This window comes from Pararge aegeria, chromosome 2 (assembly GCF_905163445.1).
Source record: "Pararge aegeria chromosome 2, ilParAegt1.1, whole genome shotgun sequence".
Lineage (NCBI taxonomy): Eukaryota > Metazoa > Arthropoda > Insecta > Lepidoptera > Nymphalidae > Pararge > Pararge aegeria.
The window spans coordinates 7,243,003-7,264,961 of NC_053181.1; the positions used below are offsets into that span (position 1 = coordinate 7,243,003).

Consider the following 21,959-nt stretch of genomic DNA (forward strand, 5'->3'; position numbering starts at 1 on the left):
AACATTCAACACATAGCTTTTTTAACACGCGTAGATTCTCGTAAATCTGAATCTCGAGAACTATAAATGTTGGATGATGTAAAAATTTGAAAACATAGCAACCCATTTACATTAAAAACTGCAAATTTTAACTGAAAAATGGCAAATTTTATTCATTTCTACTACAGTTGACATAGTTACGAAGAGACTGCCGATCAACTTCGCACACTATCAGCAAATTGCAAGCGAGCATACATTTCAAGAACTGCAGGTCTCTAATTTAATCGAATTGTATCCAAACTGCATTTTTTGGAATACCATGATTCTAAAACCTTTTTATGTTCATAGTCAAAAGGTTTTAAATGTCAAGGTATACACATTGAAAAGTGATCTTTATAAATATGATACGATTAAGACGACTCATAAGTTACTAGTTCCTTATAGTAGTGAACTAGGGAGCATCTGTTATTTTTTCATCGTATATCCTTATTATTTATCGCCAGACGAAAGTATTTTTGTTTTCACAGCAACGCTGTTAGAAAGTAAAGAAAACTTGAAACGAGATTTCGATCTGGGTCGAACTGGTCCCAATAAGCCGCCGCCGCGAGCCCATAACCGCAAGTAAACACTAAGAACCCTTTCACATGTGGTCTTAATGTTCGCAATACTGTCACGTTGCGTTTGGAAGAGGTTTGGCCTGCAATAGATATTATCAAATGTCCCGGACAATTGATAATATCTATTGCATTGAAAAAATGTAACTAAAACCATAGAGGTTTTAGTTAAATTTTTTCAACTAAGTTCTTTAGCTCAGCTTGCAATTAACTAATTAACATCGTCACGAAAGGAAACCCTTTGATGCACTCTCCATGCGAGTCATGCGTTTACGTCCGGCTTATTCGGGTATTATCGTCATTCTATGATCGTCAATCACTGGCCGCCATACTTGTTTACCTTCTTACCGTCTTGGTTTGTTTAGCAAATGAAGAAAAAATCAAACCTTACATGGACTACATTAAACATTAAATTACCGCGGATGCTTTTGTTTACGCCTAAGAACATTGTTTACTAATCGGAGTGTTTGTTAGTGGAGGGGCGTGAAGATGTGAGCTTAAAAATAAACATAATGGTAATGAACTACTCGTGTGAACAAGCGTAAAAGATATAAACAATGACGAGTACGTGTGCAACCTAATAGTTAAGCACATAAATATGATAAAATTTAAAATTACATAAACAAGCGGAAAAGATATAAACAATTAGGATACGATCACGTGTGCAACCAAATAGTGAAGCACGTAAATATGATAAAAATTTAAAATGACAATATTATTATTTTCATTGGCAGCATCCTTTATTCTGTCAGGCGAAGAAAGAGGCGTTAGAGCCGCTACAGAATGTGTTCAAAGTAATATGTAAGGCCTACATTTGCAGCGCTTATGTTTGTGTATTTTGAATAATGGTCAGCGGACACAAAATATTTTCTTAGTGTTGTGTCTGATGAGAGATGATTTAAGACATGGCGCTTCTATGTATAACCCATAGGATAAGCCTTGAAATCGTGAGGTAAAAAGTGGAGGAAAAGCGCTAGCGGAAGCCTGGTAAACTTGCCTATATGGGATGATTGCCTATTTGGATGGCGTATCTTTTTTTTGTAAAAATACAAACTGAAGTTTTTTATAAGAGACCTTTTAAACACTAATTTATTATGATGAACTTGTTGTCATCATCATTATATAATACAAGCAAGTAGTATTAAATTAAAGTCAGAGGTACGCACGTACCTCTGACTTTAATTTAATCGGGGATCGAACTTGGCCCCCCGAAAGAGTCTTAGCCACTAAGATATACCTATAGATACTTATAACTGAATGCGCTTATCTTCCGAACTATAACCGTATAATAGGTTATTCCTTAATATCCATATCATATCACAGGTATTTTTAGCAATCTATGCAAAAAAGTACGTCAATCCGTTACCCTTTTTTGTGAAAGACGGACAAACATACAAAGACAGCTTCATGTTTATAATATTAAAAGGGATTAAGGGAGAAAACACCAAAATATAACATAACTAGTAAATTTTCTAATAAAACCTTGACCAAAGCATTATTAATAAATAAATGAGGCAATAAATCGTGACACCTACTCGCTTACATTTAACAAAAAGAGAAAGTTCATATTTTAATCAAATCTCCTTTAGCTCCGTTACTCATACTATTAGTGAAATTTTAAGCACTTTCGTTTTATTTGTTGATACTCTCTTAGCTTAGCTTAATCATTGTCGCTGAGCACAATTGAACTGTTGTCAGACAGACTAGTCTCATACTGAAATAATCATCATAAATAGCCTATAAAAATCCACTGCTGGAATAAGGCCTCACCCAATGGAAGGGTTTGCCCATAATCACCAAATTGGGCAGACGGGGTAGTTATTGTAGTAGATAAAAAAAAAATCAAAACTTTTACGACACTTGTGGAAAGAGAAGGGGATGGGACAACAATTTTTGATCTGCCATCACAAACGGCCCTCATACCGTGCGGTGACGGCAGATCAGAGTACAATCGTCACCACCCCCTGCTCTTTCCGCAGGTTTCGTACGATATGGAAATACATATGTGAATTGGACAGGCTGTCCCTATCAAAAATGACGGCTCAAATGCTGGGGACATTTAAAGCGCCACATGGTACATACGAGTATCTGTAAACTATTAATGGGTGTCAGTAATTCTAACTTTAGTTCTTTGGACTCTCTTATTACTGCATCCACACAAACAGCGCAAAAACAGCAACGTGCCAGTGGTAATATTATTATAGGTCAGTGACTGTACAAAGTTGATTTTTTTAAGCAATATCAATCATGAACTCTTCACATCGCTTACATTTCATTTAGCCCTATAATGTTTCGAAGGACACTGCAGATAGAAAAGGCATTAAAGGTTTTATCGAGGGCGATTGTTAGCGTTATGGCTGATCAAGTAAATATGCGACGATGTAAAGCAAATTCTTAACGCAACTTTGAAGAAGACCTCTTTTGGAACATGAAATAATAGTTCCGCTTCATGCGTCTGTGTCGTCACATTATTTTTGTCACGCCCTCAAAAGCCGTATTCGTGCGGCCGTCTGTTGCATAGATACCTACGCATTTACATTTTCCATTCAGGAGAACTCTTTTCTTCTTGTATTATGTCCTATTCTTGATTTAACATTCATTTTGTTTGTGCATGTCTGTCTCTATGACCTCTGCGCGACGACGCGCCTAAGTTGGCCCTAGCCGGGCGTAACTTCAGTAGACTGATCATTCCTAGGTAGATATATTAAGAATTTTATATCCTAGATGTAGCATAGCACTATCTACACCTAAATCAAAACAACATACTTATAAAGTTTTATCTTTTTTTTTATATTAAGACTGAGGGTCATAAAATTGTTGACTTGTTTATTATATTATAAGTTTTATAGGTATAGTACTTTTTTAATTAATTTACTTAATAATACAGTAATATCAAAGCTTTGGGACTGATGGTAGTACACATCAGCGTCTAAAGCTGTCTTTCTCTAGTTTAGTGTAATTTACCTATAAATATTATTTTCCCACTAAGTTGATTGTTTACTTACAGGTGTAAAATATCTATTGGCGCGCCTCTGCGGTATAATGTGACCATCAATTTAGTTATTTCTGAATTGAGTGAGTGAGTTTTATTACATATATTAGGCATAAAGGAAATATGCAACCACACCAAATATGTCTTTAGTTTTCATTCAAATCCTGTAATTATTATCAATAATAAAATAATTAAAATAATAAGAAATATATTAATATTAACTAAGATTGGTCAGTATTTTGACCAATTTACAGTGATCTATGTGACCATAGCATGTAACTGGGTTGAAATATAGACAAATCCCATAATATTGTTGTAGTGCATCCATAAGTATTTTTGAGAAATATTAATTTTACTAACTCAAAACTCATTTTCTGTGTTGTTTATTATTATATTCAACTTTTTCATTTCTCACCTAAAGATTTATGTGTGGCAAGAAACTCTTTATCCAAGTTCTACCCAAATTTAAACATTTGTTAAAATTAATATTGGCCTTTAGAGGAAAATCGATAGTGAAGCTGTTTTACAGAAGATAGTAGTCTTCTGTATAACTCAAACAAGAACTAAATAAAACTACTTCTACCCCAAATTATGCATCCACTGTATGCTTACCCACCAGTAAAATCAGTATGGAAACATTTTGCATCATACTAAGCTAGCCTTCTAGTTTTCTATGAAGGCATTTATTTACCTTTTGACTACTTATAATTTACTTAACATTGATCTAGATGTACCTATTTCATAAAGGGCATAACGGTTCAATTTACCAACACACTTCAACAACAGTCCATTTTCCAATGAAAGTATGCATGAAAACAGCAAAACAAACATTATAAATAAAATTAAAAAAAAAAAAAATTGTTGAAATTAATTTAAATTATTTGTGTTACTTTGGTGCTGTTACTCTGGATGGAAGGCGCGGTTACACTCAATTTATTTAAAATTTAAATGCATTAAAATCTTTAAAAGCTGCACTTTCGAGATGAAACTTTTTTTTAAACAAGTTCTTTTTTGAAACGTTATCATATGAATTATTGCAATTTCAATTTGAAAATGTAATGTAATAGGTACTCGCGTTTATCATAATATTCACCTCTTCCAAAGCGTTGATAGTTTGCCGGCATTGTGGTATACGCGAAACAAACGTAGAAGTGGTTGGCGAACTGTAATCCTCTCGAGTTTCGTCAATAAATTCACCGATACCAATAAGACCCGGCATTATAACACAATTTGAATTGCACTAGAACAAAATCCCGAGAATAATTCGATTAAAACGATTACTACAGAAAACATTCATCAAAACACGCGATATAAAATGAACACATTTTGTAACCACTAATCACTTCTGCGCAAATAAAAACAATTTCGCATCTAAGTTTAACAAATAAACACATCCATCTCTGTAATCATGAATGAACAAACTAATATAATCGAATGACATCGTTATACCTATTTGCAGAATGGAACGGCGAATGACCGTAGAGTCGATGTCGGTGAATGAGATGAATGGAAATATACAGAGTATAGAGAACTGTCAAGTCACAAGTGCTAATTATTATGAGTGCAAACGAGCCTTAGTGCTGCCAGAGGCTTACTATCTGGTTGCTCATTTCAAAATAACAATAATCAAATAGTTATTTTAAATGCTAAAAATGTAAATAAAATATAATTTGGCCATAGTTTGCTTCTTTTCATGAACTTTTTGACCTTAATTGTGATATTAAAAATATTCCACTTTTTACTTTTTTTTCGAGGCTTCCGGTTTTCATAGACAAAGAAATGTTACAAGCGAGTTGCAACATTTTTCATTTTCAAAGACCATAGAACCTTAAGAATAATGACTGAACTGTCACGAGGTACGATCATTCGCCAATCTCTAATTATTTTGTGAATTTAGGTACCTATATTCGTTTCGATTTTTCCTATAGGTATGCTCTAAACGATTATTGACTTAAGGTGAAAATTGTGGTGCATCTGGAGTGGTGTTATTTTTCTTATGACCTCTATACATATTTTGTATATTTTTGGTTCAAAAATATTTTTAATTTTTACAGAAATTAGTGAAGTCTGGTCAAGATTATTTGACCACCGACCCTTTCTCAGTGGTGAAATAAAATTCATGTTAAGAGAATTTGAGGTAATTAAACTACATAACAGTACTTATAGTCTAAGTAGGCACATCTATATAATAATACTAGACACAGTACTTAATTGAAAGCGTTTCCTTATTAGTTTACATGTTTTAATGTGTTAATATTGATAACTACAATCTGTAGGACACTTCATTGATCCTAGAAAAGTAAAAGTTGCATGCAGAAATTTGACATTCATGATGGATAAGAACAACTACTGAGTTTCTTACCATCTTCTTGGTGCCTTACAAACAATTTGATAACAATTGCTGATATTGGCAATCTTTTATCAGAATTTTTAATTAATTTTATATTATCTAAAAACAAGGCATTTACCTGATTTACACCTGAAAACAACTTACATTAAATACTGAACATATTAAATGCATCAAAACTACTAACATAATTTCATGAAATTCCACAAAATTATTCTACCAATTCCAATTACTGGTGATTAACTGAATCCATTTAATTAAAACCTTTTAATATATAAGTTATTACTCTTACTAACAGAGAACTCAAATCAGTAATCTTCTTTCTTCTTTCTAAATTGTAGGAAAAACGAGGTGATAGAGAAGTTGAAAACTTGTTTGCAATCGTAGAAAACTTAACGGAAATCAAAGACACACAAGTAGAAAGAATATCAAAGAATTCAATTGCAGCACTACCTGTGTTAGCAGAAAAATTGGAGCAGGCATTAAAACTTTCCGACCAAATTGAAAAAGATTACCTGGAACTACAAAAGGTACAATATTTCAGAATATTTTTTTGAAAGTTATTTTATTTACTTTAGATAGTCTTTGGCATTTAGGGGGGCAGGCATTGTCAGTGGCAGTGGCATCTAGACAATGCTTGTTCTGAAGGCATATTAAACACAATGTAGAGTGCAGTCTATTTGGACCATACACAAAAGTTTTCTCAGGCTGCTAATGCAGTTTTTCACATTTAAAACATTAATGTCACATACCTTTCAGATTAATAAAGAAAAGAAAGCTAAGAACTTTGAGAAAAGACAGAAGGAATGGGATCAGTTTATTGATGATATGAACTTCAAGTGCCAAAGAATTGATAATACATTTGAAGAAAAAGAAGAGGAACTTAGAGACTTGTATGCTGACCTAAACCACAAGTTAAATATAACTAACAAATAAACATGGATCTCCTAGGCTCACTCATTGATACCAATCTAAGAATTTACCCGTCAGAGAAAATGATTAAATTTCTGAAAACAGTACCATCTTCAGACCAAATACCGTATAATATTTTGCAGATAATAGAACCAAATTCCAAAAATATATTTAATAGTTATAAACTACAGGATTTTGAACCAGTGCAATTAAGTAGTTTAGAACTAAAAGATTTAAAAAATATAAGAGATGGTTTTGATGAAATTTATAACAATAAGTCCATTGGGAACCAAACAAAACCACCAAATGAAATAGACAGTGAAATTAAAGAAAAGAAAAAAGTAAAGGAAAAAAATAATGAAGATACAGATAATAGCACTACAATATCTGAAGGTGAAGACAAAAATGAAAACACAAAGTCATCAAAAGAAGGTTTAAACAGTAATGATTTTGAAACTACAAAAGCTGGACCTTATCTAGTAACATCTGATATAGACTGGTTATTTATACATATCAAAAATAGGAGAAATAATGGCGAAACAGACATTCCATATTTACATACACTACTTGAAGGTGCATCTATTGAAATGCCAGAAAACGAAAAAATAAAGAGGAATCCTGTTTTAGAAGCAAGATGTGTTAAATTGAGAGCTCAGCAAGAAGCTCGTGAATATAGAAAAATGACTAAAGGTGTTGATAATGTTAGAATGAGATTTCCAGAAGACAGTATTTCATATCAAAGTAAGTAAAGGTGCACACATGAGCAAATGTAGCTTGAAAAAATCCTGTTTTTTTTTTTGTATTTCATTTTAAGGTAAAACTATTTTATATTTCAGTGAAACAACTTAATCGTCATCTGATAGCAATTGGGCAATTCATATTATCAATATTTGCTGGGTTCCTCTTTGGATTTAGAGGAGTTGAATGGATGGTTGGTAATTTAGATTTTGGATTTAGATTACTTCTGGGTGTTATGTGTGCCTTAGTAATTGCTTTGGCGGAAATTTATTTCCTAGCAAAAAAGCTTAATGAAGAGTTATGTATTCCTGAGACTGTGCAACTGGGAGGTCCTGTGAAGTTTGCTGATCAAGACAGTTATAATTACAAAAACAATGAATCCTTGCCAAAGCCACATCAGGATTAACCAGTTTTCAATTATATTTTTGTAACCTAATAACAGCCAACTATATTAGTTTGTATTAATTCCTTTTATATTTAATCTAAAAAAACATGTTTAGGATATATGTGTAATGTTGGTAATAAAAATATTAATAGGTGTATGCATGTTTTTTTATATTTATGTAAAAACACGTTGTGGTAATATGTCAAATCTTAGTATCATAGTGTAGGAACAGAGGAAAGGATACTATAAATGGGCTACCAAAAAAATGTAACTCCATGTCAATTTGTTGATCTATATATTATATAAAAGGCAAAGGTGACTGACTGACTGACTGACTGTCTGATCTATCGACGCAAAGCTCTAATCACTTGACAGATCAGGCTGAAAATTTGCAATCTTCTAATTTGCAACTTGTTATTACAATGTAGGTATCCGCTAAGAAAGGTTTTTTGAAAATTCCAACCCTAAGAGGGTTAAATTGGGGGTGAAAGTTTGTATAAAATTCTTCATTTATCAATTTATTTTTCAAGGTAATTCCATGAAACAGATGAAATGAAATGATTGAATGAAATAAAGAAATACGTGATTCACTTATTTTAAAAAATCCAATTCGAAAGGCAAGAAATAGGGGATGAAAATTTATATCAATGTTTCTGATTTTTTTTTAATAATTTACGTTCATATTTTTCTATTAGCAGCAAGACTCTTTTCTAAACCTGAGTTAAAATTAACCAAATTAAAAATTTAACTTAACGTGAGCGAAGCCGCGGGCAAAACTAGGAAGTCATATAGCTCATAGTATTAATTTATGCCAAAATTTGTTATGTGTGGTTAATAAGAAGATTAATTGATAACCCAAAAAACTTAAAAAATATATCTTGTGTAATTTTTGTACCTGCTAGCTTTCGATTTTTCGAACCGATTTCGGCGGGTGAAATCGGTAACACAATCAGGACAGTAATTTCAAAAATCTAAAATGTTTTTTTATGGAATGTTCATTTCATTGTCCATCAGGAATTTTGCATATTTCACCTTACGACGTTTTGAATCTCGTCAAAAAGCTCTTTGTCCGCGAAAAGCAGAAAATCTCTATGGTGTAATTTATAATTTCTTCAATCCTTATACTCCATACCATACAGATCTACGGCAATGTAGGCTACGGCAATGTTCGCTCCGAAACAGCATCCTCAGGAGATGTTGACTTTACAAGGAATAATTGTTAATTATTTCGCACTCTTTCCGCAAACATGAAATGCTATATGATAAAGAGAGATGCATACATTAAGCATTCAACAACCAAAGATTAGTTAAGGTAGAACAGCCATGTTAGGCACAAATAAGTAATATGCGGTTTTGTAATACATACACTGAGTAACAATACAACTTCCTTGATTGGATATATTTTCATGATAATGTGATGAAAACCAATAACAAATGTGCAAATAAATAAAAAAATATGTTATTTAAAGATAGTAAAAATTTTTAACGAAAAAGTTTTTAATATTTTGGCCTACCGTCGTATATACTCGTCCGCCGTTTCTAAATAAAACTTATATATCAATATTCTTTCAAAGCGTCAGTTATACGCAATTAAAATTTCAAATCAGGTGAAATGAAATGAAATGAAATTTTATATTTGCCCACAAAATCGCTTACGCTAAGCATGCAGCATAAGCATTTCTTTTTTAATATATTTTCAAAGCCTGTTTTTGGGTACAACAAATTTAAAATATTTTTCATTGTATATTTAAGCAATATCATTAATTTAAAATACAAACAGCAGCAGTCCGATTTCGTAATCTTTACTTGCCTAATTTTTATATTTTTATTATGGAGGGTAGAGGTAAGGAGAGTCATCTGTGTATATGAAAAAGTGTCGTCAAAATGTATTAAATTAGGATGGCGCCACATTTGCATCAGGGTAACTCTTAAAAGAAGCGCCAAATATAAATATTGTTAGAGTAGGCTTGAAAAATAAACAAGGAAGTATGGAGATACAAGGAAGTAAGGTTATATTTACCACAATATTTTGTACAACGTAAATTGTTGAAATTCTCAATAATTAACTACTTTAGTCATGACATTAAATTTTTTAACTCGGCATACTTCAATTCATCTACGATTGCTACATTCATACCATACCCTGTGCATCCACCAGCGCCATTGTGGAGGATTTTTGAACTGTTATTTAGCGCATACACAGGACACTTTTTCAACTTTTCTCCCATATAAGATGACTCTCCTTACCTCTACCCTCCATAATTTTTATTGGTCAGTGATTATAGTATTCTGTGCACCCCAGACTAGAAATAGCACAGAATAGAGAGAAGTTGTTTTTAATTTATTCTCTGTGGTAAGTCACAGTGACAGCGCCGATAGTTGTAAAGAGCTTGTTTTGTATTGTCATTGTTTTTGTGACAAGAGTCTTGGTATAAAATTATTACACCATATTAAGTTTATGTTTCGAACTTCTACAACATTCGGTAGAGGTAGGTAAGTGATGATTCATTTTGTTTTGAAACTGTATATAAAGTTAGACGCTGCGCAATAACAACATTAGTGTGAAGACTTTACGTATTGAAGGTCGATTCTTGAGTGTATTTGATAATAAAAAAGTCCCTTTACTAGGTAAATATTAAATTTTTCAAGTTTGTTTTATAACATACTGGGATATTTCAACTGTAATAAAATATAACGACATCCGTAAATGTTATGTTATAGGAGTCTCTCTAACTAGGTGCTAACTTTTGTTACTTAATTAATCACAAATCATCATAGTTAATAGTATTTTTGTTGCACAAAATGGCCCCCAAGGGAACGTAATTTGTTCTTGGTATTTTAAACTTGAATTTTTATATTTGTATTTTTCATCAGCAATAAACATGAGCTATCAAGTTGATTATAAAGTGTATGCTTACTGTGGTGAACCTGGGAAGCCTGAAGTCAGAAGATTTGTTGTTGACAGCAAATTTGATACAAGTTTTCAATACTTGAAGTCAAAGCTTCAAGATATCTTCCCAAACCTTATGAACAAGAGTTACAATATTTCATGGAAAGGTATGGTATTATTTTTCCTAGTAATTGTTTATTCTTTGAGTGCCTTAGAATACAAATGGCCTTTCCATTTGAATAACCTGTTCATAAATTTGCCCTGCTGGTCTTTTAGGAACATAATAAGTGCCAACATTAGTTTTTCCTCCTAAATGTCAGAAAATAATACTTATAAATTTTTTTATATTTTTAGGTTCATTAAAAAAACTCCAAAGTATAATTGTTGTGTTGTGTAATAAACTTTTTTACTTCCCTATGCATGTAACAGTTTAATACAATGCCTATATATAACCGGAGCCTATACATTTGCTAAAAAAAAATATACCTTTCAACTAAATTTAAGTATAAACAAAAAATATAACAATTAAGGCAATGATGGGTTGGTTAATTGCATCTTGAAGTTTAATCGCAATATTGTTGTAATCCACTTGCATCACTTTTGTATTTATAAATAACCAAAGAAAACAATGAAAAATATACATGGGTATATGACAAAAGTAATGTTTTCTGTAAATTTAAGTGTATTGAAGTCTATGTATAAACAAAAAATCATCTTATGCTCATTGTCTTGAAAAAATTCAGTTTATGGCCAAAATATTATCATTGCTTTCTATTTTTTCCCTACTGGGTGATGTACACCCAATAGCAATTAATTTTAACTTCCACATCACAATTACAACAGGAGATTTGGGGCCCTGGACAATTTTATTAAATACATAGATGTTAATACTTGACCCTTATATTTTCAAAAAAACCTCTTTTAAATAGCAAATATATATATATAGATTATATATATATATTTAATTATAATGTATGTTTCATTTTAAACTATAGATGAAGAAAATGATGACATAGTCATTTCATCAGATGAAGAACTCTTAATTGCCCTGCAGAGCATGGGTGATGGCCCTAAAAAGCTGTATGTCTACTGTAAGGATAAAGCGCCACAAATTGATGAGGTGGTTTTCAACTTAGTCAATCCCATACCTGATAGTCAAGGTAAGATATTAGTTACTTTTAGTTACAGTAATTAGACATTGGAGTAAGCCAATAAAATCTTATAGTAAGTTACTATTTAAAAATAAATAATAGTTAAAAAGAAACTAAAAAACACACTTTTTATCGAAAAACAAACTAAAAAATAGAAAATAAATTTTAATAAATTTAAATTAAGAGTAGTGTTAAAAATTTCAATACATATGAATTAATAATAGTGTGAATAAAAAAAATATATTTTATTGTAAAAAAACTGTGGGGTGCATGGTGTCAATAGTTATAAAAATTTTATTGACAGATATGAGTAGAGTGTATATTATTTTTATAATTTCTTAAAAAGCACCCTACGCTTTTTTTAAAATGTTTTTTTTTTTATTCACACTATTATTAATTTATATTTATTGAAAAGCATGTTAATGACTTTATTTTATTAATATATTAAAAATTTCACCTTTCTGTATGCCACCAGGGTTATCCATACTCCATGGTCATGTGCCACTTTTTTTCAGCTTCATGTTGTTTGTCCACCTAGTGGGGGTCCATAAATGATGTGTGCAGGATTGTCAAATCAGGACTTTGTGACCTAAGCCTTAATTCCTTTTGATCATATACCTTATTTCTTTTGCAGGAATAGCTTCTGTTCACTTGGGTGTGGTCTGCGATGGGTGTGATGGCCCTGTGGTGGGTTTCCGTTACAAGTGCACCACCTGTGACGATTTTGACTTGTGCTCGAAATGCGAGGCAGGCGGATTGCATGCTGAGCATTGCATGGTGCGCATTCCAGTGCCTAACTTGCCGGTATGTTCTCCATTGTTAAATTATATAAATCATAAGTTAATTCAAGTCAGCCTTAGTTAATTAGGTTACAAAATAACTAGCAAATTTTACAGGAAAGACTGGCTGATTGAATTACTTCTTTTAATGCAATTGCTAAATTTGTCCATCACATTGTGTGGTTACCACATGATAGCAACCCATTTGGTTGCATGGAAAATTTGGTTGAACTCACAAGTTGCTGTTGTATATAACTACAATCTGTAAGAAACACTCAGGCCCAACCTTTTGAGTAACCAGAGCAGTTTTGAACAGTTATCTATATACTGAAATAATTTTACTTAACCAACCAACCAACAATTTTATTCAACCAACTAGTTGCAAAGTGATTAATTGCACACTTAGAAAAACTTGAAATTTTCTAATAAAAATATTATATACACACACTTAGAAATACATGTATAAAATTTTCTAATCAAAAGATTATTTCAACAGTCCGCCGTCATAAGGAATGCAACAAAGCGTTACCGCCACTTTTTGAAGACTGTTCACACGCCATGCAGTGATGAGAATGTCAAGAAGCAACGTCGCGACAGAAGTGGCGATAGAAGACGACGCGATCACGGACACGGCCATCATCACCGCCACCACAGTGGTGATGGTGACCACCACCATCGCCGGCCGCGCACTAGCTGGCTAGAAACATTCGCTAGTTATATGAATGAATTCGCTAACCTCGCGGGCGATGTGAACATTGAAACTGAACCGATAAACCCAACTCAAGAGGGTCCCAATAACAGTGAGACCCAAGCTCCCAAGGAAGCGGCAAAAGAAAACAAACCATCCACACAATGCCCCTTCAACATGGAGAATTTGGATGTACATAACATCCAAAAACTATTAAACATGTATATGGGTGGTTTAAGCACATCCACTCCTAAGCAATCAACTTCTAACGCTTCCAACAGTGGAGCCCCTCAACCCAAAGCTGGGCCTTCCAATAATGAAGCCACCCAGTCTTCTACCATCAATAATGAGGCCACAGAATCCGGACTCGGCAGTAATGCTCTAGACGTGGAAATGTCTGAGGCTGATTCAAAGAGGTCAGAGGTTGATACCGAAAGTTTCACCTCCGAGGCATCCTCAACTAAAACTGTGGAATCTAAAAAGGAAGATTCTCCTGACAAAGTAGACGGGTGGACTGTCATCAATAAAGATAATGGTAAGTAAAACATTAAACTTAAATTCATTGCTGACATATTATGTAAATATTTCTTATGCATTGTGGCATTCTTAGTCATATACCTGGTCTATTGAATTTAGCTGTCTATGATATAATACTGTTCCTTTTTACTATTTAAAGCCATAAAAACTAGCATAGTATTAACTACTATAACATATGATGAGGTCTTGTGTCGATTTAGTAGGGGTTGATTTATAATAAAAATTAATATAACTGAATATTTTGTTTTTTAGACCTGATGGATGGTTATGATAAGACAAATGGACCCCCAATTGGTTTCAACCTTCCAGAAGAATTTCAGGAACGTGTGACCATATCCCAGGGACAAAACCTCTATCCGCCGCTGAATACTGGCACGGCTGGTGAGTTCAAAATATCTATAACCTGTACCAATAATAAAGGTTGTTTCTTAAAAAGTATCAAATTAATCAAATGCAAAAAAGATCCTCCTCTGTTTCTTAAGGAAGGTTTATAATGCTATAATATAATGCGGCGTCCCTTAAAAGCCGAGAAAACGAAGTAGTAGCGGGGTTGGGCAATGCGACGCGGTGGGTTGCTGTAGGGAAACTTATGAGTAGTAAAACTTAGGAGGACATTAAAAATCACTAGAGCGCTATACGCTTGGTGGCACGTCTTTGTCGGTAGGGCGATAACTAGCCACGGCCGAAGCCACCAGACCAGAGAAAATTCTGATATTATAGGTTACCAAATAGTCCTTGCCAACTATGAAACAACTTATAAAGAGTGTTCATCACTGAGCTAGAGAAAAAGTAGGAAAAGTAAAATAATTTTTGACTGTCTCGGTATTTCACAACAAAGTTGATGTTTTGCTAATATCATTGTTTCATGTAGGTTACTGACTCACTGCTTTATTATGCCGATTCATTGAAATGTCAGCAAAAGGGATGTTTAGATAACAGGTTAACATGTTTCGTAAGGTAGGGAAATGATTTTTAATTATGTCGATAGCCTTGATTTTAAAATTGTTTTCTCAACATTCATTTCCATAATTATATTATGTATGCGAAAGTGTGTTTGTTTGTTGCCTATGTCCTGATCAACTGTTGTATTGATCTTGGAAAATTTGGCAATAATAATTTGAATATATAGTTTGTAGACTGAAATTAGAATACTCTTTTAAAGCACAAGAAAATATTCTATCTATCTATATTCTTTTTAATTTAGTGGCTTCACAGCTAAACCGGTGTTGGTAAAAAGGTTCCACCCTGGAACGGTTAACATAGGCAGAAGACCCACGATTTTATCCCCTGACAAAAGTAGACATAAAATTGACGTGTCGATCTGTTAAAGCACGGCATCAGGGAATAATAGACGTTTACGCATATTATTTTCACTTGTAAGCCAATGCTCATAGAGTTGATAAAGCTGTAGCAGGGCTAGCACAGGTAGGAGACCAAAGTTATATCCCCTGACAAGGTATATAATTAAATTGTCCTCCTGCTAAAACACGGGAACATGGAATAGTAGAAGTTTACCCCCGTTTATTATTGACACATATTATTTGAATTAAATTTTTTACATTTGTGCACCAGTGCTCTGAGGGTTGATAGAGCTGTGGGAGAAGATAAATTTTCTTCCATTCCAAGGGGAGACAAATGTCTCCTGCCCACGCAAGCCGTGCTGAAACAAAATGGTCTCCGGGGATTTTTTAAAAAAACGAGTCGCGGGCAACAACTAGTTTGAAAAAGGGCACCTGCTTGGTCCCCACCTCTTACGTGACACTAATATTCGATTAAGATTGTTATTTCAAATAACGTATATTTAAATTTACATATAAAATCAACGTAAAGAGAAAGAGTGTGAATTTTTGTTTGAATATTATCTAGGATCACAACCTTTTTACCTTAAATGAATACCAAGCTGACCAAGTAATATATAATCGCTTCAGCAACTTATGTTGTTAATTTTTAATAAAAGATGCATTTTTTCTACAAATCCGCACCGGGCCAGCGTTAAAAAATGCAAGCAACGGTTTTAATGATAAGGGTTTTAGACTGTAGTCCATACAGTCTAAAACCCTTATCATTAAAACCGTTGCTTGCATTTTTTAAACTTTAAAACTCTCATGATTTTTTACATTTAGTTGAATATCTACAGATTTTCTACTACCTTTATGACGTGTGCTAACTTAGGTCTTAGAGTTTAATGCATCAATAATCTGCAATCCTTGATGATCGTCTATTCATTTATTTACAGTATATTATCATTGTGAGTGTCCTCATTAATAATTATCATTGATAAACATTTAATATTTAGTGTTGAATCCTAAAGTGCCGGAAACTCCAACTGTGTCTGAGCCGCTAAAGCCAGTTCAAGGCCAGGCCTCTGCCCAAGCTCAGGCTTCAGCCAACATCTCTGCCCCGTCTGCACCAGCTACACCCAAGCAGCAAGAGCGACAACCAAACATTCAGCAGCAGAAACCGCAAACAAATCCCCAGCCAGCCCATCCGTGTAAGTAACTATATCTATCCTACAAACTTAACTCCAAAAACCTCTCTGGCTAGTGTTGCCAGGCGTGCGGACATAGCTAGGCATTTTGATTGCGTGTGGTCAAAAAAAAAAAACGGCTTCCGGCTTGTCCGGCTTATATTAGGCTTTTACATTTCGCAAAAAGTTTAGCTAAAAGCTAGTAGGTTTGGCGATTTGGGAACCCTATCCCTGGCATACAAACTAAGCCGCAGACTTCTTAAACTTATACTTAACAGTTAAACTGTTATTGACGAAATTTTGCATTGCGGTAGCTTATATACCATGGAGACTGGAGAAGCTTAAAACAAACGGTTCCTGAGGCTTTTTTTAAAAACCTAAACTCGCGGGCTATATCTTTTAATTCCATTATTAGTTAGCCTTTCACTGCAATCTCAGTTTTAATTAAGTTGTGATAGAATCTAAGATGGTAACAGGCTAACCTGTTCGGAGTATATTTATTAAACCCGTTACCCTGATCGGTTTCTACAGCACATCGTACGAGTACGGTAAATCGGTTGGCGGAAAAATTATATTTCTGCAATGAAGAAAGCGGTAAATGAGAACAGATATATAATTTTATTCCATCATATGAAAATGGAAAGCAATCAGTTGGAAAGCAAGGATGCTTTATTTAATCGAATTGTACTATAATACCTAGTTTAAAATTTGTATGTAGAACATTGATAACATCAGTGATAACCTACAATTAAAGCCCATTGTTTTATCAGTTGAGTCATTTGGTTATTTGTATGAATCACTTGAATCAATATTCAGAATGAGGGCAAAATGAATGCTACCAAAAAACACAATACGAAACAAATAATTTCATTAGGTATGCAAACTTTGAATGAGGTTTTTTGTAAAGACGTAAGTTATAAGGCTCCTCTCACACCTCCGCTGCGAAACTTCAGTTGCGAAACCGCTGTAGGAATTCCGCTGCGATAAAGTGTAGTTGTGTAGTTGCGGAACGGGCGTCGGAACCTGCTAGTCATCAGTCAGCCATCGGAGCGAAATGTCGTCGTTATCAGAGTCAGAGGAGGAGGAAATATTATTGTGGACTTTAACTTTGAAAAGGCGTAAATCTCGTAGAATTTGGGTGCACGAGATTAATGAAAAAAGGAAGAAATTAGGAGAAAACCTATTATGTAAAGAACTAGAGTCACATGAAGATCGTTTTTATACATATTTTAGAATGAGCCCAGGGAGTTTTGAAGATCTACATAATCTTTTGAAGCCACATATTACTAAACAAAATACAAGGTTTAGGGAAGCTATTTCTAGCAGAGAAAGATTAGCCTTAACTTTGAGGTAAGTAAATTATTTATTTATTTATTAATCATTAATACAAAAAAAATATTCGGCATGTTAATAATAATTAGCATTGTCAGTAACTGTTGCGTCACTGATCATGGAGTAATTTCCTGGAGTAGCCGGAGAATGCGTGGTATCACTTAGAACAGAGTAGTTGAAACTACCCGTTGCAGTAGAGTTGCTGTTAGAAGTTACAGCCTCCAGATCACTTAATTCAGCCTCCATCAAAATTCGGGCGATATCAAATTTTGCTTTTATTTGTGTTCGCTTTGATAGTTTTTTGAAAGTATCAGCGTATCCCAAAAATAATAAATCTACTCCATCACATTTAACATCAACTTAATCTTCACTTCTGTTGCGATCTCTTCTATTTTGTAAGTACTGGATCATTCTATCTGTTGGATCCGGATCCGGATTACTTCTCCTATGCCTTCTATAAATTTGTTGGGCTTTTTGAGTTTCTTGCGGGCGGGTATCTTGTGCAACGTCTTGTGTAGTTACGTCTCCCGTAGATTGAGAGTTAGTAGAATTAACTTCTTCAACATTCAGAGATGCCATACTACCTTGAGTCTCATTCAATGTAATTGCTGGATCAATGAAATTCATTTGATCTGCCCAAGTCCAATTTTGAAGCTTTTTTGCAGCTTGGCCACTTGTACTCTTTTTAGATAATTTGTACTTTTTGTAGGAGTCTTTTAAATTCTTCCACTTCGCTTTCAAAGTTACGACTGAAAAATAACAAAATAAGACAAAATTAATATTATTTCAAAATTAATATTATTTTCATTGCAGATTCCTAACTACTGGAGATTGCTATAAAACATTATCGTTTTCATATCGTATAGGAAATTCAACAGTTTCAAAAATAGTGACCGAAGTATGTCAGGAAATATGGAATGTTTTACAACCATTAGCCATTCCACAACCTACACAAGAAATGTGGCTCAATATCGCAGAAGACTTTTTTGGGAAATGGGGATTTCCTCATTGCCTGGGTAGCGTGGATGGAAAGCATATTACCATTAAATGCCCTCCAGATAGCGGCTCAATGTTTTACTGTTACAAAAGTAAATTTTCTATTGTGTTATTGGCTGTTGTAGACGCTAATTACAAATTCATATATGTTGACATTGGATCGTTTGGAAAAGATTCTGATAGTACTATATTTGAAAAAACACCTTTTTTACAACTATTGCGAACTGGTCAACTTAATGTACCAAATGCCCAACCATTACAACAAGGCACAGATCCTTTGCCTTATGTTTTAATAGGGGATGGTGCCTTTAAGCTGGAAACGTTTTTGATGAGACCTTTTGTAAGAGAAGCGGCTATGCAAGATAGAGATAAAAAGAGATTTAATCAGGCGCTCAGTCGAGCACGTGTAGTTGTGGAATGTGCTTTTGGAATAATGGCACAGAAGTTTAGGATTTTCCTAAGACCTTTCGAAACAGATTTGACAAACACAATAAAAATTGTAAAAGCAGCTTGTTGTTTGCACAACTTTATACAGACGAAAGAGTCAGCCGTACATACCAGTTCCAGCTTTGAAATAGAACAGCTAGGTGCCTTTCTACCACAAAATAGACCTGGCAACCGACAGAGAGCATCGTCGGCAGCGTTTGAGGTCAGAGATAAATTCGTTCAATATTTTACACAAACGCAGAGAACTTAACGTTATCATAATATTATCTATAATAAGTACAAATAAATAATTATACATATAATACATATAATATCTTATAAGCAAAATAAACAAATACATTACAAATACAGTCTATTATTATTATAAAAAGACTACATACCTTCCTCATTTAATTCCCTCTGGATTTCTCTCCATGCCTGCAGTTTTTTCATATTATTTTTATAATCCGGATGATTTAATAAATAAAGAATAGGTCTATTTCTGACCTCTTGAATTAATTTTTCTGTGAAATCGACGTCCATTTTATGAAATAAATGTAGTTTCGCTTTTAATTTTTGTCGATTTCCACAAACACGTGCGAAAACAACGCGGCACCGCAACAAAATGGCGGCCGGAGCGCGGTAGTGTGGCTGGCGTCGGAGTATTATCGACGAAACCGCGCGGGGAAAGAGATAGAATATAGTTAAATCTATGCGTTAGAACAGGCAGTTCCGTGGCAGTTCCGCTTCTCCTACATACGGACAAAACACAGCGAAATTAATGCGGTTCCGCTGTTATGGTTTCGCAGCGGAGGTGAGCTACGGGCATAAAGAAACTTAAATTTACTTCATTACAAACTAACTGATAACCTTACGATGACTCAGTGATAATTATTCTCTTTCGTGGGAATTTAGGAATTAAAAGTATACAACAAACAACCTTATTTTTAAAGGATTTTGTTTCACGATCTGTCTTTCGCAGTGTTTATAATACAGAAATTATAAATTCAGACTCAGGCATGAAAATAAAAAAATTAAAAATTACTTTTTGTTAACTTTATTTATTTTAATAGGACTATTTAATTTGACTTGGACTATTTAATTTGACTTGGACTACAGATTCGACGCATACACATTAAAAAAACTGCAGTCTTTTACAGCTCATATGCAGTCTATTCTTAATAGGTTTTTCACTAATGGAAAGCGTCATTAAAGAAAATCCATTTTTCTAATGTAAAACACTATTGTTTCCAGTGGAACATATCAACGCGTCGATCAACCAAATGTTAGCTATGGGCTTCACTAACGAAGGCGGTTGGCTGACTCAGCTCCTCGAGAGCAAGAACGGAAACATTGCTGCTGTACTGGATCTGCTCACTCCAGTCAACCCCAAGAAGTAGGATGAGGGGCATCTGATTATTAATAACAAAAAATTGTTTATTAATAACAAATAATTGATTATATATTATTATATTTTCCTTACATTATAATACTATTGAACACAAGTCTCCGAACTAAATTGACACTTCAATGTACTACCGCCATGCTTTTTTCTGCAACTAAGCAGCATTTCTGTGTTCCGGTTGGAAGGGTGTGGTTGCTGGTGTTATAACGCGCACATGTGGCTTAATATCTACGCCACAGGTTAATGGGAACTTTAAAAAAAAAACACAAAAATGGTGCTCTCCTTTTCCACATAAAACACTGTGAAAAGGACAACAGGACCTGTCAGTTTAGTTTCAAGATTGTTTTAATTAGAATGAACCATTCGTATTATTTAGTTATTTCTTTTTTGGCTGCTATGCTAATATTTCTTATTTTATGTAAGCAATCATCTACATTATTTCAATAAAAACCTGTCTAAATAATAAGGTTATTAATTGTATGAAATGTTGCTAAACTGTTACAGAAAAGCGTTTTTAAATTTAGAATCATAGTGTAACGACGCTTGGTAATCAAGAATAATTATTGTACAATTAGTCTGTAAAAAAATTCTTAAACCGACTGGTTGAGAAGTTTCAGGCTTCTAAAATTGGCTAATACCTGGCTTATATATAAGTTAAGGAATTGTTTTCAGCTGCATTATGTAGTAAAGTAAACTATCAAACTAATTTTCCCAAAAAAACCTTGCCAAACTTATCGTCAAATAATATAAAGGCGATTGTGTTTTTAGTTTCATAATCCATTATTAGTACTTATTTAAAGTATATCCAGCTATATTATCTTTTATTGACATTTATCTAATTAGTGAGTAAGTAGTTATATCTGTATCGAATGACTATTATTTTGGTGTTAACTATTAAGGTACCTGTTTATTAAGACTACTAGATATTAAATACAAGAGTATTTTTTTTTGTTCTTTAGAATATCTCGACTCATGGTTGACAGTCACTTTACATTTTCATATTATTTAGGGGTTGTCATATTAACAAAAAATATTAGATTTCAACTATATTCAAGCTCTTAATTTTTCAAAGAATGATGTCAAGACTGGACATGTTAAATATAAATAGACTAGTTTAATAGATCCAAATTGAAATTCAGCCTGTATCTTCCAAGATAATAGAGTTACCCTGCTATATTTATGAAAAACGAATAATAAGAAAAATAATTTTGGTGTGATATATTGATTGTGATAAGCAAAATTATAGGTATAGCTGATTTATAGATTATAATCATCTAATATCATTATTATCCAATAAAGGTTTCAGGGTTACAAAAAGTTT

The 21,959-nt window shown here is 33.5% G+C and overlaps 5 protein-coding genes across 16 annotated transcripts in view; 4 read left to right on the plus strand and 1 right to left on the minus strand.

Annotated features, from left to right (window-relative positions):
- LOC120634861 (arfGAP with SH3 domain, ANK repeat and PH domain-containing protein) overlaps nt 1–5,052 on the minus strand; it is a 72,864-nt gene extending 67,812 nt beyond the window's left edge. For 5 of the 6 annotated variants that reach the window (XM_039905735.1, XM_039905745.1, XM_039905718.1 and 2 more), the window contains exon 1: nt 4,679–4,982. In XM_039905735.1, the coding sequence (XP_039761669.1) occupies nt 4,679–4,804 (126 nt within the window). In that variant the 5' untranslated portion in view covers nt 4,805–4,982. Of the gene's footprint in view, nt 1–4,678; nt 4,983–5,034 lie in introns of those variants that run through there. The other variant, XM_039905711.1, reaches the window with a different exon arrangement.
- A 314-nt stretch (nt 5,053–5,366) lies between these two features.
- Nucleotides 5,367–6,893, plus strand: LOC120634896 (biogenesis of lysosome-related organelles complex 1 subunit 5). 4 transcript variants are annotated; one of them, XM_039905771.1, is made up of 4 exons: nt 5,367–5,441; nt 5,640–5,722; nt 6,274–6,462; nt 6,692–6,893. In XM_039905771.1, the coding sequence occupies exons 1-4, from the start codon at nt 5,423–5,425 to the stop codon at nt 6,866–6,868; spliced, it is 468 nt and encodes a 155-aa protein (XP_039761705.1). In that variant the 5' UTR covers nt 5,367–5,422; the 3' UTR covers nt 6,869–6,893. The 4 variants fall into 4 exon arrangements, with proteins under 4 accessions (XP_039761705.1, XP_039761714.1, XP_039761732.1 ...); XM_039905780.1 differs by having other exon boundaries at nt 5,427–5,513; XM_039905798.1 differs by having other exon boundaries at nt 5,433–5,482.
- On the plus strand, nt 6,849–8,084 carry LOC120634888. Its single transcript, XM_039905760.1, has 2 exons — nt 6,849–7,585; nt 7,681–8,084. The coding sequence occupies exons 1-2, from the start codon at nt 6,871–6,873 to the stop codon at nt 7,986–7,988; spliced, it is 1,023 nt and encodes a 340-aa protein (XP_039761694.1). The 5' UTR covers nt 6,849–6,870; the 3' UTR covers nt 7,989–8,084.
- A 2,270-nt stretch (nt 8,085–10,354) lies between these two features.
- LOC120627851 (protein ref(2)P-like) lies at nt 10,355–21,955 on the plus strand. Of its 4 annotated transcripts, none has more exons than XM_039895951.1 (8): nt 10,355–10,456; nt 10,842–11,024; nt 11,853–12,017; nt 12,643–12,812; nt 13,284–14,010; nt 14,265–14,393; nt 16,309–16,503; nt 20,488–21,955. In XM_039895951.1, exons 1-8 carry the CDS (start codon nt 10,426–10,428, stop codon nt 20,631–20,633), a joined length of 1,746 nt encoding a protein of 581 aa, XP_039751885.1. In that variant the 5' UTR covers nt 10,355–10,425; the 3' UTR covers nt 20,634–21,955. The 4 variants fall into 4 exon arrangements, with proteins under 4 accessions (XP_039751885.1, XP_039751895.1, XP_039751912.1 ...); XM_039895961.1 differs by having other exon boundaries at nt 16,324–16,503; XM_039895978.1 differs by having other exon boundaries at nt 10,362–10,460.
- LOC120627870 lies at nt 16,514–19,511 on the plus strand. Its single transcript, XM_039895990.1, has 2 exons — nt 16,514–17,829; nt 18,625–19,511. The coding sequence occupies exons 1-2, from the start codon at nt 17,534–17,536 to the stop codon at nt 19,502–19,504; spliced, it is 1,176 nt and encodes a 391-aa protein (XP_039751924.1). The 5' UTR covers nt 16,514–17,533; the 3' UTR covers nt 19,505–19,511.
- Nucleotides 21,956–21,959: the final 4 nt, after the last annotated feature.

Bases quoted from the DNA above. Each gene is read 5' to 3' on its own strand.
- LOC120634896 (XM_039905771.1), top strand. The intron at 5,723-6,273 runs GTAATTAAACTA...TCTAAATTGTAG, and splicing joins TCATGTTAAGAGAATTTGAG to GAAAAACGAGGTGATAGAGA. The intron at 6,463-6,691 runs GTACAATATTTC...CATACCTTTCAG, and splicing joins ATTACCTGGAACTACAAAAG to ATTAATAAAGAAAAGAAAGC.
- LOC120634888 (XM_039905760.1), top strand. From the start codon at position 6,871: ATGGATCTCCTAGGCTCACTCATTGATACCAATCTAAGAATTTACCCG. The intron at 7,586-7,680 runs GTAAGTAAAGGT...TTTATATTTCAG, and splicing joins AGACAGTATTTCATATCAAA to TGAAACAACTTAATCGTCAT.
- LOC120627851 (XM_039895951.1), top strand. From the start codon at position 10,426: ATGTTTCGAACTTCTACAACATTCGGTAGAG. The intron at 11,025-11,852 runs GTATGGTATTAT...TTTAAACTATAG, and splicing joins TTACAATATTTCATGGAAAG to ATGAAGAAAATGATGACATA. The intron at 14,394-16,308 runs GTGAGTTCAAAA...TTTAATATTTAG, and splicing joins GCTGAATACTGGCACGGCTG to TGTTGAATCCTAAAGTGCCG.
- LOC120627870 (XM_039895990.1), top strand. From the start codon at position 17,534: ATGTCGTCGTTATCAGAGTCAGAGGAGGAGGAAATATTATTGTGGACT. The intron at 17,830-18,624 runs GTAAGTAAATTA...TTTTCATTGCAG, and splicing joins AGATTAGCCTTAACTTTGAG to ATTCCTAACTACTGGAGATT.